The sequence below is a fragment of the Selaginella moellendorffii genome, unplaced genomic scaffold (genome assembly GCF_000143415.4).
Source record: "Selaginella moellendorffii unplaced genomic scaffold, v1.0 SELMOscaffold_157, whole genome shotgun sequence".
Lineage (NCBI taxonomy): Eukaryota > Viridiplantae > Streptophyta > Lycopodiopsida > Selaginellales > Selaginellaceae > Selaginella > Selaginella moellendorffii.
Genome location: NW_003314418.1, coordinates 155,375 through 166,495, shown reverse-complemented (window position 1 = coordinate 166,495; position 11,121 = coordinate 155,375). Strand labels below are relative to the sequence as shown.

The 11,121-nt window shown below is 41.4% G+C and overlaps 3 protein-coding genes across 3 annotated transcripts in view; 2 read left to right on the top strand and 1 right to left on the bottom strand.

Annotated features, from left to right (window-relative positions):
- The first annotated feature begins 2,581 nt into the window (after positions 1-2,581).
- Positions 2,582-3,205, top strand: LOC112343523 (pentatricopeptide repeat-containing protein At2g35030, mitochondrial-like). The gene has a single exon (XM_024667135.1). It carries the CDS (start codon positions 2,582-2,584, stop codon positions 3,203-3,205), a length of 624 nt encoding a protein of 207 aa, XP_024522903.1.
- Positions 3,206-5,948: 2,743 nt separating this feature from the next.
- Positions 5,949-6,777, bottom strand: LOC112343518. The gene is made up of 2 exons (XM_024667128.1): positions 6,359-6,777; positions 5,949-6,170 (listed from the first exon to the last, which is right to left on the bottom strand). Exons 1-2 carry the CDS (start codon positions 6,745-6,747, stop codon positions 6,017-6,019), a joined length of 543 nt encoding a protein of 180 aa, XP_024522896.1. The 5' UTR covers positions 6,748-6,777; the 3' UTR covers positions 5,949-6,016.
- A 16-nt stretch (positions 6,778-6,793) lies between these two features.
- Positions 6,794-11,121, top strand: part of LOC9641016 (protein transport protein SEC16A homolog) — a gene marked incomplete at its 5' end in the record, with an annotated part of 7,116 nt that continues 2,788 nt past the window's right edge. Inside the window, 10 exons of the mRNA XM_024667134.1 lie at positions 6,794-6,826; positions 6,881-7,003; positions 7,065-7,250; positions 7,307-7,432; positions 7,471-7,605; positions 7,655-7,782; positions 7,827-7,932; positions 7,981-8,128; positions 8,517-8,796; positions 8,846-8,934. Of these exons, the coding sequence (XP_024522902.1) occupies positions 6,794-6,826; positions 6,881-7,003; positions 7,065-7,250; positions 7,307-7,432; positions 7,471-7,605; positions 7,655-7,782; positions 7,827-7,932; positions 7,981-8,128; positions 8,517-8,796; positions 8,846-8,934 (1,354 nt within the window). The remainder of the gene's footprint in view (positions 6,827-6,880; positions 7,004-7,064; positions 7,251-7,306; positions 7,433-7,470; positions 7,606-7,654; positions 7,783-7,826; positions 7,933-7,980; positions 8,129-8,516; positions 8,797-8,845; positions 8,935-11,121) is intronic.

The following is an 11,121-nucleotide window of genomic DNA, read 5'->3' as shown; positions in this document are numbered from 1 at the left end:
GGTTATGGTGGAAAACTGGCCTACACCGACTTTAGTGGTTGAGTTACACAATTTCCTTAGTATAGCTAGTTACTATTGACATTTTTAGCATAAGTTTGCAGAGGTGGCTATTCTTTTGACATGATTGTTGCACAAGAATGTGTCATTCAAGTGGAAGAAGCAATGACATAACCATTTGTGATGCGAGTGGTTATGCACTGGGAGGAGTTCTCATACAAAAGGGACAACTTATTATATATGAGAGTCAAACTTTGAATCCCACGGAGCAATGCTATTCCACATATGAGCAAGAGTTACTCTCCATTGTTCATGCTTTGTAAACGTGGCGGCATTATTTTTATGGTGTAGTGGTCATGGTGTTGATGGATCACAAACCCCTTGTATATGTTTCCACACAGAAGGAGTTGAACACTAAGCAAGCTTGTTGGATGGTCAAACTCATGGAGTTTGGGGAGTTTCCTATTGAGTATCATTTGGGAAAATCAAATATGCTGGCGAATGCTTTATTTCATGTTTGCCATGTGATGGCATTACAAACATAGTTTTGTCATCATTTGAGTAAGGTGGTTAGCGAGTTTGAGTAGTTGGTTGAGTGTGCTCAGGCTTAGGATGTTGAGGTGGTTTCGTTGCAACCCCAGATGGAAGCACCTTTCTCATTGGTGGATAGGATTCTTTACTACAATGGCCATGTGTATTTGCCACGGGTGGATGCATTAATTATTCAAGTTTTATTCCACTATCATGATCGTCTAGAGGCCGGTCATTTTGGGGGGAAGAAGACATATGAGTTGATTAAACACAATTTCTATTGGAGGAATATAAAGGCTGATATCCTTGAGTACTGTAAGTCATGTGAGCTCTGTCAACGAGTAAAGGTGGGAGAAGTCGGGGGGACTTTTGCAACCTTTACCTATTCCTTAGAGCTGTTGGTGTAGTATCTCCATAGACTTCATCACTTGTTTGCCACGAACATAGAGGTAAAAGGAGTAAGTATGGGTTATAGTGGATCGCTTAATAAAGTATGTGCGGTTGTTGGCTCTTTGGAAGAGTGTCACTGCCTTAGATTTGGCTGCGGTCTACTTGGAGAAGGTTTTTCCTGATTTTGGTTTGCCAAAGGACATTGCTAACAATTGAGATTCAAAGTTCATTAGTAGATTTTGGAACAGCTTTGCAAAAGCTATGCAAGTGACTCTGAAACTCTCAAGTGGAGATCATCCTCAAATGAATGAGCAAACCAAGTTTGTGAATCCAGTGGTGGAGGATATGCTACACTATAGCATTGGTCAAAGGCAAGGATTGTGGGATTTATATCTTCTATTGGTGCAATTTGCCTATAACAATAGGCAATATAGTGGAACCAAGCTAAGTCCTTAGTTTGCCATGTTTGGAAGGCATTCTCGAACAGCAGTGGAGTTGGAATTGCATTTAAGTAAGGATGTTCAAGAAAAACTTAATTTAGAGGTGACTAATCTGGCTACGGAACTTGATGAGATTTTGGTGGCATGCAAACGGAATTTGCAAGCAACTCAGGATAGAGCGGAGAAGTTTGCTAATGAGCATCACTAATTCTAGGAATATAAGATGGGTGATTTTATCTTTGTGCAAGTGATCTTTTTGTCAAGTGAGTAGTGAAACACTTTAGTGCCTTTGTAGAATGGGAAAAGTGATAAACTTTGCCATCAGTATGCTAGTCCATTGAAGTGTTAGAGCACATCAGTAAGGTGGCTTATCAAGTGTGGCTGCCAGCTGGGGTGAAAATTCATTTAGTATTTTATGTTAGCCAGTTGAAAGGTGTATTATTTCGGAGTGACAGGCCCAATGCCTTCTTAATGTATACGACTGTGGAAGATGGATTAGGAGATTGAGCAGGGTTCCCTAGAAAGGGTGATCACTAGTACAACTTCTCTTTGGCACAAAGACTTTATTAGGGGGAAGAATTGTTAGGTGCCAGCTTTGACCACGTGGTCAATGTCAGTCAAAGGGAGGCTCAAGGGTATATTAAGGCAAGTTAGAGTAAAGAATTTAACCTACCCTAGAGCTCACTGGGTGCAAAGGAGCTTTTGAGGTAGCTCGGGGGTGGTTGGGTGGTGAGGAACTTCAAGAAGGAGCTTAATCTAGTTTAGGAAGATTAGATCATTGACCTTTCATACCGTGTTATAACATAATTATTGTTCATGATATGGATGGGGACATAACACTGGAACTTTTGCCAAATGTCAATAATATGCTAAAAAATATTCTTATTCTCTTTTGACATTTATGGATAATAGGAATTCTATTTCTTGTGCTTCTCTATCACCAACAAATAACAAAAGTCCTCCTATTCTCTCTCCTCCACTCTCTTTCAGAAGGCAGGCTATATAGAATGCAATGGATTTATAACATGCAATATAGAATTAATGGAGGATGAGTAGTTTATGTTTGTTTTTGCTGGAGTCATAAATAGTATAAATGTGATGATCTTGGTGGATTTTGGCTTAGCAATTTCCTCTATTCAGTGTTTAATTGTTTGAAGTTTCATTATAGCAAGTCTCTTGTACTTCTGTTTACTAATCATAAGTCATCAGCATAGATATTATGTATGGAAACGCTGGTTGTCTACGCGTGGTGTGGGCATTTGGAGGAATCGAGAAGGATCTTTGATGCATTGCCGGCCAAGAACATCGCATCATGGACAGCGCTTGCGACCGCGTATGCCGAGAGTGGGCATCCGGGGGAGGCCAAGGCAGCGTTCAATCGAATGGCGGTGTGGGACGTAGTTTCCTCCACTGTGATGGTCAAGGCACTGGGCGATTGCAGGCGGATTGGATCGAGCAAGGCGGTGTTTGATGCAATGCCCGAGAGGAACTGCAAGACGTGGGCGACGCTGCTGCAGGGATTTGCTCGCAGTGGAGAGATTGGGCGAGCAAGAGAAGTGCTGGATCGGATGACCAAGATGAATGTGGTAGCGTGGACGATCCTTGTGCAGGGTTTTGCGCAGCGCGGGCAAGTGGGCGATGCAAAGGCCGCATTTGATTCCATGCCCGAGAAGAACAGCATCACTCGCACAGTGATGCTCGTCATGTTTGCGGAGAATGGATTCGTGGAGGAGGCGGAGGATGTCTTCCAGGAGATTGTCCACCGAAACGCAATCCTCTGGGGGGCAATGCACTGCTGCTATGCCCAAAATGGGGATTTGATTCGCTTTAGATGCAAATATATGTGAGGCAAAGAAGACGTTTGATAGAATACCAACTTGGAATTTGGTCTCCTGGAACACGATGCTAGCAGCATATGCCCAGACCGGCCATGTGTATTCTGCGATCCAGCTCTTTTGGGCGATGTTTCTTCATGGCTTTGATCCCGACAAGGCAGCGTTTGCCCTCGTTTTGATGGCGTGTAGCCATCGTGGGCTCATTGAAAATGGGAAGTAGTGGTGTAGAAAGCTTGCGTTTGAGGCGCAGGTGGAGATGGGCTCATTGAAGTAGGGTGATAGCTCGTTCCCATTGCCTTCCTTTTGTATCCTATCTCCCTGGTTGCCTCCCAACATGCTTCATATGTTCTCCTCTCTGTGTTCCATATGGTATCCTCTCCGCTTGCGAAGCATTGCACAGCATGTTGCTGGAGCTGGGCCTCAGCCCATTCGTTGATGGCTAGCATTTACGAAGGCTTCATTGGATGTTGATACAGAGAATTAAGTTTAAAGACAATGGGCCCACTTTTATGATGGGCTTAATCTATGTTGACTGGATTGTTCTTTGCAAAGCATGTATGCAAGGCGATTTTACAAGGAAATTTATCAACTCTTCCGCAAAGTCAATGCCATAATCTGTCAAGAACCAAATCCTTGGAGAGCTTTAGGAATTAATATATGCATAATGAAGGATAGTTAAGTAATTTGATGATGAGAAGTTTGACATATGTTATCAAACATATTATCTAGCATAGCAATCATGGATGCTCAACATCCCAAACAATTCTCCCCATTGGAAATAAGAAATATCACAAGTGCCATTTCCTAGTCATCCATTCCTTTCGAAAACTTTCTTTCTATTCTGCAGGGTGGAGTTTTATATATAATGTTGTTGTATAGAGCAATATTGCTTCTTCAATGGCAACTAGCACTTGTTCAATGTTTCGTGACCAATCTATTCCCTTCTCTTCCAATATCATGGAATATAAGTATATGAAAATTTTCAAAACTAACATATTGGAGTACAATCTTAATCATTCTTAAACTCTTAGGAATACTAGACTCAACTAGAGATATACTTCAGTTCCCTTTAATCTTCCAGTCTAGCATCATTCCAAATCCAGGATTGGTATTCAGATTAGAATATTGCTAGTCTTTTGAGACAAGTATAATAGTTGTTTTGAATTGTTAGGATCATCCTTTAGTGATTTTAATCTACATTGAGTTATAATTTAAATAGATTGCTACTTTGTCCTCTATGACATGCTAGATGGAGAAAAAGTGTTATATAAGCTTATATTTTTAATGCATCAAGTATTCTTTACAAATCAAATATTTATTTTAATAGCTTTTTTTCTGCAAGCTATTTGCAAAAGAACACCCACAAGGTGTATGACCTGTTTAGTATTTGCACACATATATTCTTTATTTTTCCACAATACCTATCTTTTATGGCTTCAGTTAAGTTATAGTCATTTACACCTTTGAGTATTTCTTCAATTTAGGCACTATATTTTTGGTTTGCTTAAGCAAACCAACATAAGATATACCTGGGTATTCTTGAATATTCTATAATTTAATTGTTGATATTTATTTAGAATAATTTTGTGTTTATAAATTAAAAACATTTTAATAATGGTCATCACGTTGACTACATGCCAAAAAGATGTTCTAATGTATTTTCAAAGCTTTTAAATCTGAGAACTACTAGTTCAATGTTTGGACATGTGTTTGCAGGTGTGATTTTGTGGTGAGGAAGCAGGAGCAATAGGAGGTCCTCCAGACAAGCTAACTTCTCAAGTTTAACCAGCTGCCACCTCCATGCAAGGGTACTTTCCATGAGCTCAAAAGGTAGAGGGCTAGCTCTTGATTTTTTTTGGTTGTTCTCTAGGCTCCAATCTGTTAGGAGTGATGCAAAGAGACTGTTATTGATCAGGCCAGGGATTTCCAACCCAAAGCTATGTTTCTCATACCTGAAAAGAAATATACATATCCTCTTGTAGTTTCTCTTCTAAATAGAAGACAAGTGCCTGAGGTTGTACATATCGAAGTACAAACCAAAGAAGCAGATCAATGGATCTCCCCGCAATGCATCAATCAGCAGTCGAACAAGGCGAGCAGCGCATACTTGATCCTCTTCCAATCGATCCACTTTCCTGTAACCAATGGTGCTACCGTTGCTCACCAGGTACCAGCCCAGCTCGCTGTCCCATGCCTCGACGTGATATTCCATGACCCTTTGTCCCATGTTTACTGGCTCTCGGATCTCCAGTGCGTTGAACTTTGAGACCTTGCCAAGATCAAGCTCGATCCAGCCGGTCGTCTCCCCTTGCATTGGAGCCCAGAAAGTTTCCATACGCTCGTCAAGGATTTGCTTCGGCCCGAACGAAGAGCTGCGAACGCTGCTTGCTGTCACGGACAAGGGATTCGCTGCTAAGTTGACGCTGAAGATGGAATCTATGGCGGAGCTAAACCGCTCCAGCGTCTGGAAGTCGGATTCGTCGATCAGTCCCGACGAGTTTGGAGGGACGTTGAGCAGGAGCAAGCAGTTCCTGGCGGATGATTTGTAGAAAACGTCGAGCAGCTGCTCCAGGGATTTTGGAGCCTCGTTCCTGTGCCAAAACCAACCGGGCCTGATGGAGATATCGCACTCCGGAGGGAGCCAGTCGGTTCCAGCACTCTCTCAAGACATCAAGTACCTGTTGATGTTGCGAATTGGATCGAGTTTCACGAGAACGAAAGTTTCATGGAAGGATGGATTTTACGTACTGGCCATCGCTCCTGCCGATCGTAATGGAAAATCTGTTCGCCATCGCCCAGCATGGTTGTCCGGCCTCGCCATACTCATTCCCAAACCATCGGATGTTGGGGCCAGCGTCGGAAAAGATGTTGGCACCGGGGATGAATCGTGTCAAACCAGAGCTCAAAATCGTAGCTCATGTTCACTGCAGTGGGTGATTTCGCACCATCCAGCCACACCTCGGAGATCGGCCCATATCTGCACGCAAAAACAAAATGCCGCGTCAAGGCATCTGCTGCTAAAGATAAAAACTACAAAAGCCCACAAGCTCGCGAGTTCCTAATGCTAAAACCGTTTGATGGGCTGGAGCAAATGCAAACATATCACACAGTGATCATGCCACCAAGAAAAATGCGTGAAGAAGAAGCAAAGAATGTCTCACTCACCCAGTAAGAAGCTCGTGGAGCTGAGCCAAGTAGAACTCGTTGTAGAGAAGAGTGTCGCCATAGCAGCTCTCGTGCAAATCCCATGGCGAGAGGTAAAAGCCCACGTCCAATCCACGCTCCCTGGCGGCCGCCACGAACTCGATCGTCACGGCATATGCCGACAACGGGCATCTTGATAAAGCGCGAGAGATTTTCGAATTGGCTCCAGAGAAGAACGAGATCTCTTGGAATGTGATTATCACGCTTTGCATTCGCAGTGGAAAGATAGCTTCTGCCAAGGATTTGTTTGATCGGATGCCCGTGAAGACGATCGTTGCGCAGACTGCCCTCGTCACAGCATTGGCCAGGAAAGGGCATTTGGAAGAAGCCGAGGCTTTGTTTGAGAACATAAAGGAGGAGCGCGATGTAGAGTCATGGGCTTTTGGCTCTTGCTGTCTACAGACAACTCCAACCGAACAGAAAATGCAGGTTGGGCAGTCTTTTTCTCTTGAGTTGATACAAATAAAGACTTTCTGGCGACAGGCAACTGCATTTGAGGTGAAAAGGCTACTGATTGCCGGAAAGCAGAAAGAGGCTTTACGGGCTGCTCAAGACGGGCAACTTTGGGGATGTGCTCTTCTTATGGCCCGGCAGCTGGGAGAGAAGGTACCTTGTCTTGTAGCTTTGATGTATAGACCGTTAGTGATGGTCTTGTGGTTTTTAATAGTTCTACACCGACACTATAGCGGAGATGGCTCAACGTCAGTTTCAACCAGGGTTTCCCCTCTGGACTCTAACTCTTCTTTATGCTGGTCAACATGCCGGAGTGTTCGTAGGGAACACTAATTTGTCGAACGTAACAGCGCTTCAACCTCAACCGGTTCCAGCGTCTGCTGTAGATGGTGCAACACAGGTGAAATACTTTTATCAAGCTACTCTCTTGCTTAAGGAGTGCATGTTGACTTGCAGGACGCAGTAGAAGGAATGCTCGAAGAATGGCAGGAAAACCTGGCTATAATGGCAGCTAACCGAACTAATGGGGACGAGAGAGTGATTATGCATCTTGGTGATTGTCTCTGGAGACATCGAGATGAGGTATATACATGGTCACACTTTGAAGTTTTAACTTGCAGATATGTGGAGCCCATATTTGCTATCTTGTTGCAAATGCTAGTTTTGAGCCTTTCTCCCCTTCTGCCAGACTTTGTCTTATAGGTGCTGACCATTGTAAGTATCCACGCACGTACACTAGTCCAGAAGCTATCCAGGTAAGCTGTGTTTGTCCTCAATAACAATTGTTAACCTTTTCTTCATCAGCAAATGGAAGTGTACGAATTTGCAAGAGTGACCAGCAATTCCCAGTTTATTTTACTTCCTTTTCAGCCATACAAGCTTATTTATGTGTCGATGCTTGCTGAAGCTGGAAAGATAAATGAAGCTTTAAGGTTGGTAGTGATTTGAACTGTATCCTTAAGGTTTCTCTTCAAAGGTATTGCCAAGCGGTGTTGAAAACATTGAAAACAGTGGGCCATGCAGCTGATGTGTGCAAAGAAGCGGCTGTAGCCTTGGAAGAGCGTCTTCGTATTCACTCTCAGGTTTGTAATCGGACACTCGGCTTTTATACTCACTTTCCTGTTATCCAGGGAGGCTTGACATCAATTGTGCAACGGATTTTTGGCAATATTGGTCTACACAAGATGACAGGCCCTTCTTTCCCGAAAGCTTCTGATATGCTGATATTAATAACTGTCCCGCAACAACTTCTAGCAGAAGCAGTGTATCACTTGCCTCGTCAGCATCAATAGAACCCATAAGTGAAGTATCACTTGCCTCACCAGCATCAATAGAACCCATAAGTGATAATACAAGAAGTGTCACTTGCCTCATCAGCATCAATAGAACCCATAAGTAATAATATGAGAAGATCCAACATGCCAGCGAGAAGCATTTCTGAGCCTGACTTTAGGCCTGCACAGGTAACTCGACTTGCTCTTGTGTACCTTCGATTAAGACTTGTATTCTTTCATCAGATTGTTAGTCCAGCGAAAGGAACGCCAAGCAGAGGCGTCTTTACTTCTTTCGTGCAAAGAGCGATGGGCTTCATAAAAACACCTTCGAAGGAGGTTTGTAGAAGCTTTGGAAAGAGCACTAGCTGATTGATGGTTGGTACGTGATGCAGGCAAAGCTTGGCGACAGCACAAGTTTAGATACGATGAGACACTGAAGCGCTGGGTTGAAGAAGGAGCCGAGGCACAAGCGCCAGAGCTTCTGTTGGCTCCTCCTCCCACGGCAAACAAGCTTCTCTCGCGCGTGGAGGAGAATGGCGCTCCTATTTCCATGTCTCCAGAGAGACCACAGCCAACTCCGGAAAGGCCGCAACTGGTTGTGAGTGGAATCCCACCAATGCCTCCGAGCAGTAACCAGTACGCAGCTCACGCACATCAAAACGTTACATCAAGGTACCGTTTTGGTCATTCGCAGCACTCCAATCTCACGAGGTTTTTGCAGATATGTCGATACATTCAACAAAGGTAGCGTAACACCATCCAAGACATCATCAGACTCTCCTCCACTGTTTGGCATGGTGCCAAAGGCAAGTATTTCAATAAATACTAAAAATTCTAATTATCTCATTTTTTGAAAAAACTTTTTATGGAGTCTCTTCTTGAACTATATGACAACATTAAATATCTGTACTACAGTATTTAATAATCCTGCCTAAATTCAAACAAAGCTGATACAATCTATTAGTATTATAACACTACCCTTGCATTTCAAATTCTTTGTCAAGCTTGCATTTCAAATTTTCCCCCTCTTAGCCTTATGGTTTTTTCTTAGGTTTTATTATTTGGGTTCTCTAGGGTTCGCCACTACTGGTTCATGGATCACATATTAGGAGGCATTTTTCCTTCCTCTCTAGCACATCCTAAGCACATATCTCTCCCACACTGTTTTGGTTTGTTTATAGCCATGGTAAGTTTTTCTTTCCTCAAAACATATGGTTTCTATTATTATAAAGAATATACATTTGTATTTTAGTATTGCTTGGCGTGAGACTATATGATAGTGTAGTGTATTTACAAGAGAGTCATCCCATACTTGTTTATAGGGATGAGAGCGCATGCTTAAAGATCTCAAAACAAAAGAACAAAGATTTACAAGAGAGAGTCATCCAAAACTGGTCTACAGGTGTACAAGTGCACGCCAAGAAATCTCAAGCTTCTTTGGAGAAACTCAAATTTGAGTTTGGCTAGGCATGAACCCACACACTAGCTTAAAAAAACAAGAGACCATGAGAGAGAGAGAGTGTTAGAAATCCTTACATCTTTTAAGAATGAGTGTGAGACCATGCTTGTTCAAAGTTAAGTAACCCCCATTTCTCTGGTCATTTTACAAACTTGCACTTACCAATCTGTTTCTCTCCTAATTTGACTTTGGTTTATTGTGAGCTCATATTCTTTCATCAATACATTAAATTGGGTCTTTAGCGTGCAAGTGCATGCTAGAAATTCTTTGACTTTGTGTGTGCTTATTTTATGCATTTTTAATTATTTTTGCTATATATTTTCATGTTTTGTTTTCTCATATTCACAAAAGGAGCTTTGTTTTTTAATTTCCTATTTTCTTGTCTTTTTTTTGTACTTTTTTCCTTCTATTTGTGTTTTGATATTTGTAATTTTCTTTGTTTTTCTCAAGTTGTTAAAAGGAGATGTAATAGAGATTGTTTGGGATAATGGAGAATCAATTGCAAAGGGAAGAATACAATCTTTAGATGCTACTTGCATTTGTCACTATGCTTTTTTAAGAGTTAGATGTGTTTTGCTTTGCATTATTAAGGTGTTTAACTCGAAGTACTCCTACCTTATAGGTGAGTTGGATTTTAGTGAGTTTTCTATATAGAAGCAGAATCAACTGATGTCTCCAATAGAAATATTTTCTACCAAAATCTCTTAGAGAAATATAATTGGAACACAGAGGAATAATGATAAAGATGTTATTCCACAGAAGATAGAGAGTAAAAATATTCCAAAGGCAAGAATATCCCTAATTCTGATTGTTCTTCTATAGATATAAATGCTTGTAGTATATGGTATAAAGCTCTTGTGAAGATAGTGGATGCTATACATGCAGTTGTGGTTGAGGGATTAGTTATTGTTGTAGATCCTCAAGATGCTCTACACAACATAACTTTAGGGTGGGATTACATTGAAATCTCAATCTCTTCTTTTGTTGATGTTTCAAATAAGTTGGAAATAGGTAGTCTAGTTCAATGGAAACTATCCCAAACTCTTTTTGGTAATAGTATACCATCTACCATACTAATAAGCACTTGCATTTCTTCTTCACATTATTGAAAACGAAAATATACATTTATCAGATAGCAAATAGAAATTAAATACTAAGGATTTAACAAGTGGAGGTCCTTTGGGGACAATGGGGAATAAAAATAACAGTTAATCAAAGCATGGATAGCAATCAAAAATAAAAATACAAGAATCAAGAATCTAAAAACCTGTATTAACAACAACTTTGAGGACAACAACATTTAGAATATATCCACTACTCAGCTCAGACTTTTTGAACATCACCATCAACTTGAGAATATAGACACTTATAGTGAGAATGTGCACGACTTTATACAACACAATTAGAAGTAGGCCACAATTACTTTATAATAATTTAACACAACAAGGACTTGTAAAAAGAGTAGCCATAGTATGCAGTCCTGTTCGATCCCAAAGTTGGTGAGCAACGACCTTGTTGAAGACTGATCAACTTTACCG

What these genes read in the sequence shown, in the direction of transcription:
- LOC112343518 (XM_024667128.1), bottom strand. Translation starts at nt 6,747, where the DNA reads ATGTTCTCAAACAAAGCCTCGGCTTCTTCCAAATGCCCTTTCCTGGCC. An exon ending in CTCCACGAGCTTCTTACTGG is followed by an intron (nt 6,171 to 6,358) that starts GTGAGTGAGACA and finishes TTTTGCGTGCAG; the next exon opens with ATATGGGCCGATCTCCGAGG.
- LOC112343523 (XM_024667135.1), top strand. Translation starts at nt 2,582, where the DNA reads ATGGAAACGCTGGTTGTCTACGCGTGGTGTGGGCATTTGGAGGAATCG.